The sequence below is a fragment of the Lingula anatina genome, chromosome 8 (genome assembly GCF_051362555.1).
Source record: "Lingula anatina isolate TDL-2025a chromosome 8, LinAna3.0, whole genome shotgun sequence".
Taxonomy (NCBI): Eukaryota; Metazoa; Brachiopoda; class Lingulata; order Lingulida; family Lingulidae; genus Lingula; species Lingula anatina.
The window spans coordinates 6,144,386-6,163,104 of NC_141774.1; the positions used below are offsets into that span (position 1 = coordinate 6,144,386).

Sequence of the window (18,719 nt, forward strand, 5' to 3'; positions counted from 1 at the left end):
CTGTATTGGAGAACTCGGTTTTTGCCTTCTTGTTTACCGCAAATTATAACAAATTACAGATTTGCTGTTGGTCATTCAAAAAAATAAAATAAATAAAATTAAGTAATGATAATCTGTGTAACGTTAGACATCAATAATTTCAACCCAGCTGGTGGTATATATGAAGAAATTGCCCCCCCCCTCCCCTTTCTGATCCACTAGTTTTTCACTGGTAGTAATTGACTTCATAATGACCATGATTCTGTATAATATTTTCAGAAACTGAGGAAAAGAATTGCAATTTGCTTTCTGATTGTAGGATAGCCTGTGTGTCCCCTTAGTGTAGCTCCTTTGTGCTTCTGTGTGTGTTTTTTAGTAGGCTGTAGATTAGTTACTACTACATAGTTCTGTGTCTTTGTAATAGATGCCTAAATGCAAGTCGGCCCTTATTTGGGAATTAACATTAACATTGTACTTTACTAAGATGTTTAAGCCTCTGTTTAATATTTCCAAAAGATAGGTTTGAATATTTTTAACGGTCTTTTAAAGGTCTAATCTGAGTTTTTGATCCTCTGAGGGATAATAACATTTGTATATATATTTTTGTAGCACAATATTATATATATTAACTGAAATTTTTGGCTTCAGAAAAAAAAAATTTTTTTTAAAGTATTTATACAAAGCACAAAATTGTATTATATTAATAATTTGAAAAAATTTGATCAGTAGATTTGATAAAAATCATGATATTCTGATTAAAAAAAGACCAGTTTTGTAACAGGTAATAGAACAGAAAAAAATGTCAAAAAATATTGTAATAAGCAGTGTACTTTTTATGTAGTGAAAAGAGGAATAGGTTTTAACTGAAGAAATCCATTGAAGTTCAACTTTTTGGAAGTGGCAAAATGATTTCTTTCTGGTTGAGGTACAGGTTAACCAGTTCATCAGTTACAAAAACTAAAATTTTCAACTTAATTTTCATTTCAGGAGAGGATGAGGAGAGAAAGAGAAGAACAGACACGGCGCATGGAGAAAGAAACGAAAGCCACATCACCACGATCGACATCCACCAGTGGTATCCCACAGTTCAGACCCGCACTCAAAGTACACGAACAGTCCAAATCCCCTTCACCACCAGAGCGCAGCACCTCCCTCTCTTCCACAGGGATACCCAAGCTGGTGTCGCCACCTGGTGATACATCAGCACAAGGTCAAAGGTCAGGTCTTCCAAGGCCTGCTGTGGTGAGTCCATCTCAGAATGTTGGGGCACCACAAAAGACTAATATTCCGAAGCCACAGGAATATGGAGGCGGAAGGCAGCCGACATCTGCTGCAAACCAGGGACCAATAGAAATTGTGTTCAGTGGGAAGTCTAGTATTCCAAGATTAAGTGCTGGCGGATCGCTGCCATCACGACCGCAAGGTCAAAGCTCAGTTGAGGTGGTCACGATTCCAACACCAAAGACTTCTGGGATTGCGACACCTGTAAGTGCTGCTTCTTCAGTGCCCACAAGCAATGTGACTGTTACGACGTCTACCACGACGTCATTTTCTACCAGGCCCCCAACAGCGGTAAAACCTCCTGTGTTTCGCAAGCCAGAAGTTGGCGCAAAACCAGTTGTGCATCAGAAACCCTCCGTGCCAAAAGTCGTTGCTAAGGTGCCGGCATCAAATGCGACCAATGATCGATGGGGAGACATCAAATTCGCTGAGGAGGATGACGAGGATGAGGATCGTAAAATGGTGATATCAGCACCAGTGGTGCCACAGCAGACACAAAATTCCTTTGCCACGGTAACGGTGTCTTCTCCAGGTGCCACATCCCCTAAGGTAAGACTGAAATGAGGGTGTCTTGTATTAAACTCCATCTTTAGTTGAGTTTCTATGAGTTATGTTAGATTGGCTTGTTTTCAACGCCATCCATCTTTTGATTCTTCTAAATGATGTTTGAATATAGGAGAACACAGAAACAAACGTTTTTTTGAAATTGATGAACTGCCTGGTGTATTAACCTTTTTGTGTGAATTTTATTTTATGTGAAAAATGGAAAATTTTGTAGAAATTTATTTGTTATGCTGCTTTTGTCAGTAGATCATGAATATTTTGTTCCTTTGTCTTCTGGTCTTCTGGAAGTTGTCTTCTGGTTTTATTATTTTATGAAAAACCTTACATTAGAATTAGTACTTGAAAATTATATTTTTGTCCACTCGTCTGTCTGTCTTTCATTTTCCAGATTTGTAACATACTTTTTTAAAGCATGACAACATTGTGGTATTTAACCACCCAAAACAGCATGTTTTTACCCATATTATATACCCTGTACCCTTCAAACAACTAAATGTTTTAGACTTTCTACACTTTTAGCAAAAAAGGTCAAATATATACCAGGCAGTACAGTAGTTGCCTAATTATCTGAACAACACAAAATGCCCCCCCCCCCCCCCCAAAAAAAAAAAAAAAATTGGATTTCAAAATGTGGATTCAAGAGTTTTGAAAAACTACCTAGCTCTGCATAAGAAAGTGCCTTACCTGGTTGTAAGAGCTGAAAATGAGCAATGTTTTTTTGTTTCTTTTTTAATTATTATTTAAAAGTGAGGCCTTTGAAATTTTTATTGTAGTAATAACTGTAGCGATATTTTCCAAATTATATTTCAAACATTGAGTATCCTTTTAGAGAATCCTTGTTTCTGTTTGTAGATAGTGTGTGGCAAAATCTGTTTTATGCTTGTGTCCTAAGTAAACCTAGTAGATGTAGTTATTGTAGTTCATTTTCATTTTGTGTGAATTTTCACTTCATTTTGCTTTACAGAGTAGAATCCCCTCTCTGAGTTCATTTCAACCTATTTCGCCTAAATCACCAACAGCTCCACCTGTTGGGCAACAGACAGGACTGCCATCATCGGTTCAAAACTCAAACAACAACAATTTGGCCACCCCAACAAAGATAGCGCCACCTAGGGGTGCATTTGTGGCCAACCGTGCCTCTCCATCAGCTCCGTCTCAAATTCCAGCGCCTAGGTCTCAAATTGCGCCACGATTTACGAGACCGAGGCCTTTTCAACCTCCTCCCACAGCCCCAAAGGTAGAAAACAATATGGAAGCCAAAACCAAAATGGCTGCACTTTTTAGTTGGGAGTAGATAGGGCTTTATGATTAACACAAACCTTGGGATATTGGGACAATTATTATAGCTATTTAGCTTCTTAACCTTAGTGCTTTCAGTTGAGCTTCATCTTAAAAGCCCCTCCCCCTATCTGAAACTCCTTGACTTAAGGATTCCTTCTTTTAAATGGGATATATAAGCCTGCACTCTGAAATATTAATATGTCCTGATACAAATTTTTTTTTTTTGTCTTTTTTTATTTATAAATTTTATATATTTTATCAAAGTTGCAGCATTTCTTTTATACAAGGCCCTCCTTTCTTTCTATTTCTATGCTCTCCCTACCCTAGATATGCCTAATATATGCCTAATATAATTTATTATTGCCTATGTCTTATAATAATGGCTGTTCTCTTAGTCAGATAATAATAAATGACGCTATATTGAATAGGCCTTCTTATGTACATATACATACACATAAGCTGCAGGTGATAGACTGACAAGCTAGCCAGTGCTAGTGTTCATCAATGCTTAACAGTGGCAAGACCTTAAACACGTCATGACCTAGACTGGAAATGTGGCATTTCTCTTTCATCTTGGCCTTGGCAAAATCCTTACATTAGGAGGTTTTTAATCTCCTGGTGAACCAACTAATAATTGCAGGGCTGAGTATTAAAAGAAGAAATTGCTCACAATGGCTTACAAATGACCTAATTGGTGTGGTGAAAGGATGGTTGCTACGGTTATAACTGAAATAGACAAGTATTGTGTGTAATACATGTGTAATAATAATAATGACAGATTAATGAAGAAAAAGGGAAAATCCTAAAATGTATATTTTTCTGTTTCAAACTTGCTTTATATAGTTGGGATGGTAGTAATTGGAAGTGGGGTCCAACTTACACAATTTAACTCAAAATGTCTTACATACATAATATAACAGGGTCAAGTAGTGACCTCACTAATCAGTTTATTTATAGGTTAGTGTTGGCAGAAGTTTAACCAATGAGCTTCATGCTTACATGTTGCCTTGCAGTATCAGGCTTTTGATTTAAATTTATAATGAACACCATACAAATCTAGCTTATGCACCCTTAAAAATGCAAAGCAAATAAATTATTTTAAAATGTAGCATATTATCAGTTTTTGAAATTTCTTGAAAATGTTGATTTAGTCATCAGCAAAGTAGTAAGCCAATATGCATCTGTAAATTTTTTGCAGTATAAGTTTTATTATAAAATCAAAAGAAGAAAATAAATGATAGCATTGAATTAATGAACTTCATAAGTCGAATTCACAAGAAAATTTTACGGATAATATGTTATATTTTCAGAGTAAGATACCAACCTTTGCCAGTAAGGGAGAACTTCAACAAACAAGCAATAAGGCAACAACAGTAACTACGACGGCCAGTACCATTGGGTCAACCTCAACTTTCTTGTCCTATCAAGGAAGGCCGCCGCGCACAGCATACACGGGCATCCCAACGCGATCGTCATACCAACAGTCAACAACTGTCGAAACCTCAGCAGTAAAAGCAGACAAACCTGCTGTGGTGAGTAACTCTTGAAATATCCAGGTCGACATGACCTAGTTACTGAGTTGCTTATCTAGCTCATTGTGACCTCATTTTGAATCACTTATGTAGGTCATTCTGACCCAGTTTCTGCTTATCTCACCATTCATGAATCAGAAATACAGGAAATACCCACTGCATTGCTGCTTATCTAGATCAGGGAGGCCCATTTTATTGTGTTCTTTAGTTCAGGATGAACAAACTATTGAACTTATTGCCCTGGCCTATGTTCTTAATGACCTTGTTACTGCTGAGGTGACCTAGTTTTGGTTGACCTAGTTATTGCTTATGTGACCTAGTTTTTGGTGAACAAGTTATTGCTGAGTTGCTTGCCATGTTTTTTTCGTACTAGGACTATTTGAAATTGTGTGTTGATGATTACAAAAGTGAAATATTATAAACTATGTCACTCTGCTGCTACCACAAAAATGAGAGCTGGTTGGGTCTTTTTTATTTTCAAGGACAGAATATGGTTTGAAATTGCCTTATTACGAGAGAACACGATATTCATAAGCCCTTCAATGGTTTCTTTAAACAAATTAAATTGCCTTTATTCGAGACAACTTATTGTCCATAAAACCCTTATTGTCCATAAAGAGATCTTCGCATGATACCGATTGGATTTTTTTTTCTTTTTTTTTTTTTTTTCACAATGACGGAAGGGTAGTAATACTTGTTTTTTAGATAAAAGAAGTTTTCTCTTTTGGGTTATTTAATTTAAATGAAAGTATTTTTGTACTGTATGTAAAAAAGTTTTTTCAAACAGTTTTTTTAGAAAACGAAATAAAAGTTGAGCACTTTAATGCTTAGTTTTGCCACTTGCGCTTCTTAGCTCACAGATATTTAAAATAGTGATCACACTTTATTTAAAAGAATTTATTTTAACTATTATATATATATATATATTGTCCCTCGTATTTTTTAAATAGTTTTATATGGTTTTAATTAATTTGAACCTTTCAGAGTTGACACTGTATGATGGGCTGTTTTTACGAGTTGTGAAGTTTATTTCCTTTACGTTATATAATATCTCCGACTATGCTCCTAAATGATTAGATTTATTTTACAACAAGACAAAATACTTATTATTATAATTATTATTATTATACATTTATATATGCTGACATTTAAAGAAAATCAGTTTTATTGATTTTATGCATACAGTGCAGTTCTGAGATTAGAAAGAAAAATATGTGGAAAAAGATTCTCACAAAATTTTAACTAAGTTAGGCATATTGGTCAAATGGTTATTGTAGTAACCTATGCTTAAAGAAAAATCAGTTTTAACAAAATATGTCAGTTTAATATTTTAGTACTAAACAAGATGTTTTACCTTTTTTTTTTTACTTAGAACTTTTTTAAAGGAACATATCTTAAGGAAATTGATATTGAATTAATCTCATCTTTTCTCAAATCTGCGCTGTATTTCTCCTGCAATGTGAATTTATGCTTTTGTATGTCTGTTGTTTGTGCTTTGTAACCTTCTCAAACTTGTATATAAGTTATTTACATATGACTGGAGGGTCATTCTGTTACTGAAGTAGAAATTGAAGATTGACTGTAAATGACGCAACTGAAAATGACTGCACGGATGTGAATATGGTATAATTTCACTTTCACTTTGTACTTAAATATGCATACGTTTTAAGAACTTTCTCGTCTGCACATTGTTTTGTCAGTAACTGTTGTTTTTGTAAAGTAACCTCTGTCCATCTTTTAAACTCTTTCATTTAAAAATATATACATAATTCTGTAATAGGTGAAATTGGCACGAAAAAATCTGGCATTAAATAGGTCAATATTACCTTTTTAATAAATAGGTCAGTGTGACCCATTTATGTTGTACATATAGAACTAGGTCAAGGGAATTTTTTCACGTTAAAGGATTAGATAGAATCATTGTGGTTGAGATTGCGCCCTCTCAGCCATTTTTATGGGTATGGCAGCATATGTATAGTGTATTCAGTAGTACTAGAATAGAATTCTGGTGACCTTTTTGTGCAATTAATAGCAGGATCTCTCACCATATAGATCATATTGAACACCTTAATGTCCTTAACAAGAAAATATTGATATCCATATGGTATTCCAGTTGGACACTCACTGATGTCAGTATTTATTATTTCAAAATTGAACATATTGAAAATCAGTGTAGACTTGAAATTGAACAAATTCATGAATAAAATTATATAATGTATGTGACAGTCATTAATTCAATTTTGTAATGAAAAATTTATGGTCAATATTTAAAGTCCATTTGAAATATGTAAGTGGTTATTATTGCTTTCCATATGGTCCAATATTATTCACTGTTGATGTTTATGTAAAGCCTGGCTACAAGCTAAAAAAAAAAGGGATGTAATATCAAAATGAAACTCTTTTTAGCAGTAAGGGCATTGTAAAATAGGTGATAATTTTAATTGACCAATGTGTATATCTAAACTACTGCAGATGTATGTTGCGCTGTATTTAATAAACTTAACAAACATTTCAAATATCCATAAAGACATGGAATTATTTATACATACAAGCATTCAGGTGAAAAAATTTGTTTTTAAGTGAAGAATTTGAATACTAAGCAGATAAACCAATGAAATGAAGTGGACTTCTTTTGTTTCAGAACATTGATGTACTGTATATTTATAATTTTTCTAAGTCAACTTTTACTATAGAAAATTTGACATTCAAGCCATATTTGTTCTGTTGATTAAAGGTTCATATTTTAACAAACACCCAGATTTTAACAGCAAGGTTTTACATGTGATTTATTAAAAAAAATTAGTGATTTTAAAGATCATTTATTGATTAGCATGTTAAGCGAACAAATTGTTGAAAACATTTCTTATCAAACTCTATGTAAAATATGATGTACAAAGTTATAATTCCAGTAAAATAACTGATCCTTTGGGAGAACCAGAAACGTGTTTATTGTCACTTTTAAAGGATGAATTAATATTTTGAATAAGTAAATCAGTAAATGTGGAACCAAATTTGTAGGGTACATGTACGACACGAAGATAACAGTGGCAAATCTTTATGTAATTTGTGATTTGAGAAAAGGATATACTTTTTGCTTGAAAGAAAAACAAGAAATATATTTTTAAAATGAAATGAATCTATCTATCTATTTACAGGGATAACAACTCTTCATTTTGGCAAGAAAAGTGACATAAAGTAGTATTTTTGGAGCAAATGGCAATTCTCATACTGACCGGTTTTTTTTTTTTTTTTTTTTTTTTTTTTTTTTTTTTTTTTTAGAGTAGCCATATATGAAGGTCAATGTAATCCAGTGGCAAGCAAATATTTCAGAATAATTACGATAACTGCTGTTTTGATGGTTAAATTGAATTGAATGTATTTCTGTCTATTGTTTTCAATGTATTGCAGATTTCTTAAATCTTATATGAAGAGTTGTTATTCCTTTAGGCAACAAAAATTTGAAAACCATTTGAAAAGCTTAAACTTAATTTAAGAAATATATATTGTATTTTGATCAGCACATGAACTTCAGAAGTAAATGCGAAATTTACAAAAAAAAAAAAACTAATAATATAAAATATCCACAATGAGGAAAATTTGCACAAGTGTTACATTGAGACTGACTTAGAAATTAGTCTAAATTAGACACATATAATTATGCACAAGTAATAAGAAGATGTATTTAACACTGTATTTATTTATGTAGACTATATACAGGATAATTGAGACAGTGTCTTTAACCCTTTGATTTACATGAACTGATGAAAAACTTCCTATTAAAAAGATTGACCCAAACCCAGAGAAGGATCCAGAGATATTATCTGATAGTCTTGCAAATTATCTTTGTTGATCCATCCTCCATTTTTGATTGCCTTCCGACAGAAAAATCAGATATCCATCAATGTAAACAAAAATGTGACCATCTTTCGGAAGACCCAGAATATGGTTTTAATACGCCCCTGAAACCAGTTACTCCCAAAAAATGAAGAAAAAAATATGAATTAAAAGTAACTGTGCAGGGCACTCAGTGCCACAGCTTGATAAAGCAGGGGCGGATTGAGGCCGTCTTCTGGGTACTCCCGAAGTCGGTCAGATTTTTAAATTAACGTTGACAGGTATCAAATTGTTTGTGTCAGAAGACAGTAAGGGAGGATGGATCAACAAAGATAATTTGGAAGACTGTCATGAAATTTCTCTGGAAATATCTCTGTAAAGGATCATACCTCTGTGGGTCTGCCTTTGCGTCGGAATATTTTCATAAATAATACAAATTTTGCTCAGACATTTTGTGTTGGAAAGCACTCTTCAGTTTTGAAATCAAACTTTATGGTGCTCCATGCCTGATGACCCCCCCCCCCCCAAAACCCCCCAACCCCATCCCCACCCCCACCAACCCCCAATTGCAAATTACCAATTTTTCATAACATTCCACCGTCCATACATTCCAACTATGATAGCAGAAGAACAACATTTCTAACCAGCCAGAAACGTTTTATTAATCATAGTACAAACAAAGGATTGACGCTTACAGATTGGCATTGAGGCATATTTTACATGTTATTAAGGATAGACTAACACTGTTTATGACCATTGGTAGTAGAACTTAAAACAGTGGAGCGTCACCGCGTCTTTAGCATTTGTAGCTAGGACAGAAATTGAACAGCTAATTTAGTAGAAATAGTTTGTCATCATGTTTTATGTTGTGATCAGTACAGTGTATGTACATATATTAAATGTTATAGATAAATTCATTTGGAATTTTTTTTTGCCCTAGTAGTCTAATAATTATAATCTTACATATAATACCGAAAATATTTGAAAATTCAAATTGTGACCAAATCTAGAGCATTTGTGATCGGACAGTTACAGAATGGCTTCTAATATGTGTTTAGAAAGTGCTTTGACAGGACCTCTTAACATCTAAAAATTATAGTTTCATTGGACCTGAAAACTTATATTGAACAAATATTCATGTAAATTAGATTAGTAAAGAACACAAGAAGTTTTTTTTTTTTTTTAATTATGAGGGGAGGGGAGGTATCTTGGTTTACATCAGTAGATTTAAATTTAAAGTCTATCATGATAAAAGTAAAGCCATTTCACATCGTGTGGTATTCTTTACTTGACCAGTTCACACTCAGAGGTCCCACTTGGTCTCTTACATTATAACATAAAATTAACAGGGATTGTGAACAAAAACCTTCAACAGGACGGGATGAAAAAGCAAATCTAATTTACTTGAATATTTTTCAACTTAAATGTTTGATAGTGCAAGTCGGACCCGTTTTCAGGTTAAACAGTTCTGTCTGTACCCAAACTTAGGGCATGCTTGTTGGTCCAATTCTGATGGGCCCCTTAAGATATATTAATTGGTGATGGAGCATGGTGGTTATCTTGAACTCTGCTGACGATTTTTCTCCCTTGTTGTTTTGAGTGCATGCACAGTTTGATCAACATTTAGACTGCATTTTAACCCTGAGTGAGATGCGGTGCTAATGTTACTAATTTAACAATTGGTTTACAATGGGATATTTTTTCTAGAGGTTATGATTTTGCTCATTGTAAAGTATAAGAGTTACTTGTCTACAAATAAAATCGATTTTTATTTCTGAACTTTGTCATTTGGGTGGAGATGTGTGAAAAATGAGAAGATTTTAATTTTATCTGTTTTGCTGTGATATATTATTTTTTAAAACTCCACAAATGACGGGGCTTCTGAAGCTACTTTTACCGATTTTGTTTTTGAAAAAAAGAAAATGAAATATTCAGTTGAAAATTTTCAGTTGAAAATTTACTCAAAAAGAAAAAATATCCCTGGGGTTTTAACTTCTTATTATTTTATAGTATTATTTGGATTGATCTCTATGCATGCTGCTGCTTCACAGGAAAGAACCCCATAGCAACCATCTCCATGGTGACACTTAACAATCAATGTTTGGCAGTTGTCTCAATAGTTACAATTCCAAATGATCAAATATACAATTTTTCCTTTCACTTGAAAGTGATCTGATTGTGTGAGATATTTGCAACTTGCTACAAATCTAAAATTTGAAAATTTATTTTTGTCAACATGGACAGAAAACAAATCAGATTAAAATCAAACCACTGATCAAAAAAAGAAGAAAAAGAAAAGAAATGGAAGACCAAGTAAAAAAAAACCTTGGAGATTGTTTTTAAAAAACCTGCACACATAGTAGCAGCATGTTTGTGTGCCATATGAGCTCTAACTCTACTAACTTTCTCTCTCTCCTAACTGTCTGGGCTGCACCCTATAGATCTCCTCCAACACATCATCAACTGTCACATCTACCACACTCATAACAACAACCAATCAGGAGCAAGGTCAAGGCCAGGAAGTGCCACCCAAGAAGATCCCACCCCCAGTTCCTGAGAAAAAATGGAAACGTTCTTCAGTTGCTTCATCGTGTGACTCCATGCAGAGCTCAGTTTTGTCCATAGAGGGCGATGATAGCAATGATGAGATGGTGGACCCTGTCAAGCAATCCCGCGTACCGAGTGGAATGACCAGCAAAAGGAGATCTCTGGCAGATGCCGAGGAGGTAAAATAAGTTCTGTTCTGTGATTGGTCGCGTCCTCATAAAGGTAATTTTCTGAATAATTGAAAGCAGTGCGATAATTCTAACATCTGTGTAATCATGGTAAAAAACTAGTCAGTTTTCTTAGGAGATAAAATGTGTTTTCAGGCTATGGGACAGGATGTTTCAACCCTTCTTCACCAAAGGGCCTTGATCACTGGCCTGACTCATCCAGAAAACACCTTTAGTCTTTTCAGAAACAATTTACTTTTTTACCATCATTATACTTGATAAAAAGAAAAACTTAGTTCACTGCATCTGTGTTATCTTTCGAAGTTTGAACATTAATATCTGACATTTTACTTGCCATGATGTCTTCAGCTACTAGAATTTTTCATGACATTAACTGGTAATGTTAACTATATGGTGATATCACAGCCAACTAATAGTGAACCCCATAAAACTTTGCTAGTGATGATGTCACTGTCTTATATCCCTGAGCACTTTCAATGACACTTTCAATGGCATCGGACTTGATGACATCACCACACAACTTGATGACATCACCACACAACTTGATGACATCATCACTTTTGATAACAATTTCATGTCCTCACATCTGACTGAAATGTGAAATGTTTATTTCTACACAAATCTGGAATGCCACTCACATAATTTTCATTTTGGTCCTTTGGGTATGCATGGTGAATTGTTCCTAATTGCACAAGCCCGCCATCACTGGGGCAAGGTGGGGTGAGGAATTTTGCCTTTGGGTCTGTGCAGGCAAGGATATATTTAATCTGGAAATGGGAAAACTTGTGCTATTTGTCACAAACAGCAGGGGGATTCCATTTCTTTTGAAGATTTTTCTAAGAGCATGTTTATCATATTTACTTACATTTTCTGTTAAGTATATATCATAATATGAAACATTTAAATATATATAAAGAAGTCATAACTAAAATGGGCAAAAAAGATGCCCTCAAACAAAACATTAAATCCCTTGATAGATCCTGCTGATTTGCAGATAATACAAGTTTACCTCATTTTCGGTCTGAATTTATCCTTGTCTGAACAGACCTTTAGCTACAACCCATTGCACAAGGTTTCTGGTCCTGTCCAAAGGTGGCACCAACTGTTGCATTTTATGCAAGGTCCAGAACATTGAATTGCAATCAAGTGGGTGCCTATGCAGCTTAATTACATTGTTTTGTGGAGAGAAATGCTCAATGTTTATGTTGTTATGCTGAGCAGGCTTTGGTTAGATTACAATTAATGTTTTTTTAATCATACTGATCAAATTGAATTCAATTTTTTTGATGATTGTTGAAAATTTTAGGAAAAGAGCCTGTGTGACATATTCATATCAGTATATTTTTGAGGGGTACATTTTAGATTGTTCATTATGTTTTGATACTGTGGATATGATAGAAATGTATATATTTATGATAATAGTGTATTATGGCACTAGTGCATTTTACAGTGTCCAAACATATTTACATTATGAATTATTTCCATTGACTTGTAGCTTATACCAGAAAAATTTTTCACACTACATATAGCAATAAAGTTGTTTTTTGCTAAGTTAAAAGGTTGTGTTAGGTCAAGAAGCCATTACGTAAATTATTTGTCTTCTGCTGAAATAACCATAACCATCCCGAAAAGATAACCCCAAAGTTATCACTGAATTTGTTTTGGTAGATACCATTTCTTTTCTGTTTTGTTTCTACAAAGATAAAAATTGGGTATTTATTTATTTATTTATTTATTTATTTATTTATTTATTTATTTATTTATTTAATTCCTTGTGATTAGGGAATATACAGTTGCTGTACTTTGTCAGGAACAAATTAGAATTAAAAGGATAAATTTAAGCATAACAATGGTGTTTGCTATATTGATAAAAATCAATAAAATTACAGAATCCAAAACTATTTCTATGCCACAATCCCTAGGGATCTATCCCATAATCCTGTGAGATTCCGCCATCTGCAGCAGAACGTAACATCTGGGCTGTGAAGAATCATTGGCAACTTTCCTCACAGCCTGGGAAAAAAAGCACTCATTGTTATTCACTAATTAAGTCTCTCATTAAGCCCTGAATGAAGAGTGTTTTACGACTAAAGGTTGGAAAAAGAAAAATTACAACACTACAGTCATTAGCATTTATATGGTCTTTTTGTGAGGTAACATGATCTTGAATTGCATAGTATAATTATACGTTTTAAGGGGCTAATTTGGTGTTTTATCAGAATATTTATATTTTTATTCTTCATTAGTTTTTGAGCCAAATGACCCATCAGTAACACAGATATTCAGCAATTGGTAAATACACAGAAAAACAAGACAGATTAAACAAATAGAAATGGATAGTAGACATTAGTTCCTTTTAGCTTAAATGATTTTAAAAGCAGAGTTGTCTTTAAATTGTAAGAATGGGTGTGTATTTAGTTTGTGAAGAAATGTGAGAAAGCAGCGATATGGTTCAAAAAGAGAATCACAAACAGTGACATCAAAAACTTAACACAGTTTGATTGCAGTATTGTGGAATGCAGAATGTTACACCATACTCCTTCACTTTTTCTAATAATTTTTGCTTGAATAATGAAACTTTATTTGATGTGCAGCTTTTTCAAAAAGGCTTTTTGGCCAACTAATGCGTTATGTGTGGCTGCTTTAAATATACCAGCACCAAGGACTTTTAACGTGCAAGGGTTTTTGTATTTCTGTCGGGCTTGGCAGCCATTTTTTGGCTACGTATTTCCAGTTGCCCTAAGTCTTCACATTGGCGAGTTAACAAAGTGGATTCTGAGGCCCTATTGAACCTGAGAGAGAAAAACTGATAAAAGGGATGATTTCAAGGTTCTAAAAATTTTGCCTGTACTGTTTGTTAGGATATATTTCATGTTAGGAAATGAGAAGACGACTAGAGCTGAATGTTCTCTCATTTCATCTTGAAAAGTCTCATTGCCCCAAGTCTCATTCCCTCATGACTTCAATTAGTCTGATTCCCTATCTAAGTTAGTTTTGATGTGAATGTATCCAGTTACTGTAATGATAAAAGAAATTGATGAGAAATTGATTTATGTCATGAGCTCTTAAAATTGCTGCATGTTAATGATGAAGGTTTATGTACAGTAAATCACCAATAAAGGTTAAATTGTGAATAAGAATTAAAATTTCGAACCATTGACAGAATAGAACTCCTTAAAAATTATAGGATGTCTACTTTAGGAATTCGCGTACAAAACACCATCTGAATACGTACTGCATTTGTATTCCACAGGAACACATGGATTTTGCTGATGTAAATGCTAAAATGTGTACTCAAAATGGGTCAATATCAAAATGTGACCAAAAGATCTCTCTCTCTCTCTCCCCCCCCCCCCCCCCCCAACACACACACACACACACACACACAAACGATTTTGATATGTCTGTGGAAGACAATAGAGAGTGACAGTATTTAAAAAAAAACTTAGAAAAGCCTGCTGTGTGGGATGATGATTCATGCTACTGTAATTACTCTATATTTTCAAACATCTTACTTTCACTACCATTACATTTTCTCAAGATTTATCATTTTCATTTACTCACAAATATACAACTTTCTACAAAAAACCAGCTAATTTTTAAAAAAATTATTAACCAAATCTAAGAGTAGTATTTATAAAGCAGTGGTTTGTATGAAATTATGAAATTATTTTGTTCAAATTTATTGAGTAACTATGGTAGTAAGATAGCACAATGATCAATAACAAAGTCTGCTGACTGTTAGAAGTGAACTCGGACGTTACCATTAGAGGATAGACAGTGCAAGTGAGACGTTGGATGATAAGGTGGGACAGAATATATGTTATATAATATACAGACACAGAAAATATTAGAATATACAAAAAAAAAAGGTGTGGATATTGTCTGCTATTATATGCTAACAAAAATGATAGAATATGTGAAAAAATATGGGGGTATTATTTTACAAAATAATGCAGACAAAAATATTAAAACTTTAAAAAAAGATGAGATATTATGTTATATTATGGGGATATTATTTTATGTAATATGCAGATAAAAAGTTTCATGCAACAGCAAAAATTTTCATGTTACAACAAAGATAGATATTATATAATGCAGACAAGATATTAGAAGTTGAATTGTACCCTTGTGCTTAAAAATTGGATAGTTATGGCACATTTATTTGAAAGATTTAACTTGGTGATCTGATAATATGTTTTAATGTTCAGAAAATTGTTTACCATCTACTTATTTCGGTTTGTGCTATAAACTTGAAAATGTGCTGTACTGGCTGTTGTTATACTTGTATATTATACGTTTAATTAATGTCCAGGCCTACCCAACTACCAGACTCGGCACCGAATGATCCTGAATTCACCAGTAGATCAGACAACACTACTCGTTTTCAAGGTGTGAGTCAGTACACACTTCGAAGTATCAGACGCAATACCGCTCTTGCCTAGTACACTCTGTAATAGGGATGATTCTGGGTGGGGTTGGAAAGTAGTGCATCTCATCTCAAAGTTTTTTCCATGGTATGATACTGTGAAATGCGTACTGATGCACACCTTGAAAACAGGTAGTGTGGTCCGATTTACCGGTGAATTCGGGCTCATTCGGTGCTGAGTCTGGTAGTTGGGTAGGCCTGAATGTTGAAAAACCTCAGTAGCATAGAGCACATGTAAATGTAAAGTGCTCTATTTATTATTATCATTAAAAGACACCAACATCCTTGTTATGAAACATGTTGTTGGGCTACTCCTGTTTAACTTGGGTCAAAGAAGACATAGTAAATCTTCGCTTCTAAGTTAAGACCAATTTCTGAACTAGAGTTCTCTGGTGATACAGGTTCCAGATCTAAGAATATTTTAGTCTTATTTTAAGAAAAAGGGAATATTTATAACCTAAGTCTTTAAATAGCTCAATGTATCAGCCAAAGAGTTGAAGAAATATTTAGTGTGATTATTGATCTCCCCTTAGGCAATGTGGTCTGTAATTAAATTACAGGGTATTCAAAGTCAGCGTGATGTTGATTAGCATCTGTCAGAGAGGTTTGATACTATATGGGCTAGATGAATGTATTCATTTAGTATAGATTTCTTTAGAAGTATCCTCTGACTTTGTATATTGTGTCACTCGAAGATTGTTCAATAGTATGTGTCATTGTGCGTCAAGCTGAATTATTTTACCAGTGGTATCTGTACAGTGCGTAAGTCATAGGTGCCATTCACAATAGAGGACTGACTAGTCCGAGGGTCAAATATGGCGTCCCACTTGAATACTTCCCCATAGGATATCTATTCAGTGTGTATTAGCAGATTAGATTGCAAGCTTTGTAGTGGGTCGCCATGTTTGACCCTGGGGCTGGTTAGTTTCCTGTTTTGAATGGGGCTATAGATACTGCAAGATGTCTGGAGTTTATATGAAAATAATACATGATGAAGTTGTTGTTGTGGCATTTCATTTATATTTTTAGTGAAGATTCTGCTATGCATTTGTAGTTTGTAATTTGCAGACATAAGGACTACCTATTCAAGAAGTATGAAGGACAAAAATCCATTTTTCTTGGCATTTTTAGACCAATCACAAGAATAAGAAATGGAAAGAAAAACAAAGGTCTATTTTTCTTAGCATTTATCCTACAAGTCCCCACCAAAAACCAAAATCAACAATCTTTTCTAGACCTAGAACAGGAAAAAAGGACCAAAATTTTTCCCCAACATTTAAGCCCATGACCACCCTTCAGAAAACCAGCCTCAAAAATCATTTCAGGAGAAGAAATAGGAAGAAAGGCAAGTCAATTTTTTTTTCAACATTTTCAGCCGACAAGTCCCCACCGCAAATCTGAAGTATCAAATATGGAGAAGCTGCCCTTCAGTGCCAAGAAAAAATATTTTGAGGAGGAAATTGAGCATCAGGGACAGACTCAACCGGCAGAAGGTTAGTAGCACAGGGAGTTGGGATATATCTGGTGTGAGACTAATTGACTTGAGTTGAAGAAGTCAACTTTTTGTGTCAAAATGAATAAAGATGATATTTGACGAAGGTCTCTGACAGAAAAAGTGTCACAGTTGTATCCAAGTTGTGTTTTAGGAAGCATTTATTTAATAAAAATTTAACACACTGGTTTGATTTGTACAATAGTGGATTTAAACTAGCAGTTCAGAAGATGTTTGAGGATTAGGAAAATCTCAAGTTATCCACAAAAAATTGTAAGCCACTTGGGTAAAATAAGTTAAAAACAAGTTCCGTTTTATATGTTTTAGAAAAGAAATTCAGTTTCTTGACTCCTGATGAGATACAGAAAATAAAGCTGGAAGAAGGTAAGAAGTAAATTAAATTAAACTGCAAGCATCAGATTTAGCTGTTTATAAATTTTATTCATCTATTTATTTAAAAAAAAACATGGAATTTAACTTACAATAGCTATGAACACAATTCTTGGCTTGTAAATGATTTGCATAATTTTATCCAAATTCACTTCAAATGATTGCTTTATTAAATCATAACTAAAAAGCATCTGCTCATATAATATCAGTTTTCTTCATCTTAAGGTGCTTTCCCAGAGATTTAGATCGATCTAAAGATAAAGTTTTAGATCGACCTAACGTACTCCCTGGGGGTTCACGCTAAATTGCAGTCAGCCAAGCGGGTACCATAGTTAATTACCCCCTTACAGCTTTTAGTGGGCGGGACAGACGCTTAAGCTGGCCAAGCTGACAGTAATCTAGTGAGACTCCCCACAAGGATAGATCGATCTAAAAATCTATGGAAATGGGGTGTTAAATTATCAGATACAAGATATTGCTGTATGTCTCAAAAAGAACATGTATCTTGAAATTTCATTTAACATTTAGTAACTTATAAGATGAAAATAATTTAATTATGAATTTAATTATATTCAAATTTAAACAATCAACCCTCAAATGAAAAAAGACATTGAAATTTGAGACAATAAATCAGTGTTAGCCGTTGTTTAAGGAATCTATTCAGGGGCGGATTCAGAGATATTTTCTGACAGTCTTCCAAATTATCTTTGTTGATCCATTCTTCATTTTTGACTGTCTTCCTACAGAAAAATTAGATACCCGTCAATGTAAACTTGAAAATCTGACCGTCTTCCGGAAGACCCAGAAGACGACCTAAATCCGCTGCCCTGCTATTATCATAACCCTGATAGCATATCACAGTTAAAAGAAAAAATCCTCTGCTGGGTATTCAAATGTAGTTTTCCTTCCTCCATCAGAGAAGAAGATGCTGTCCATGTCCCAAGAGGAGCTGATCTCTTACATGAAGGACCAAGGGCAGACCACTCCAGAGCAGAAAGACATGAACCAGGTGCTTTCTAGGTAGGTTGGTTGAAGGCTTGAGTCTTTTTACACATCCAAGCTCCAGTTTGTGAGATTGGCAACTTATTTATCTGGTATTATGTAAGAGAGTCGCCTAGACAGCGCTTGACACAGGCAGTTAGCAACAAGTCTAAAAAACCTTTTCATGTTTAGCATTTCTGTTTTCTATACTGCTCCAGATA

At 34.1% G+C, this 18,719-nt stretch overlaps 1 protein-coding gene across 9 annotated transcripts in view; it reads left to right on the top strand.

Annotated features, from left to right (window-relative positions):
* The window catches only part of LOC106181201 (uncharacterized), a 93,639-nt gene that overhangs the window by 62,072 nt on the left and 12,848 nt on the right, over positions 1-18,719 (top strand). For 6 of the 9 annotated variants that reach the window (XM_086994510.1, XM_086994512.1, XM_086994513.1 and 3 more), the window contains 7 exons: positions 967-1,809; positions 2,789-3,061; positions 4,416-4,637; positions 10,913-11,197; positions 17,011-17,128; positions 17,455-17,511; positions 18,435-18,537. In XM_086994510.1, coding sequence (XP_086850636.1) covers positions 967-1,809; positions 2,789-3,061; positions 4,416-4,637; positions 10,913-11,197; positions 17,011-17,128; positions 17,455-17,511; positions 18,435-18,537 — 1,901 coding nt within the window. Of the gene's footprint in view, positions 1-966; positions 1,810-2,788; positions 3,062-4,415; positions 4,638-5,621; positions 7,164-10,912; positions 11,198-17,010; positions 17,129-17,454; positions 17,512-18,434; positions 18,538-18,719 lie in introns of those variants that run through there. The other 3 variants (XM_086994517.1, XM_086994516.1, XM_086994518.1) reach the window with 3 other exon arrangements.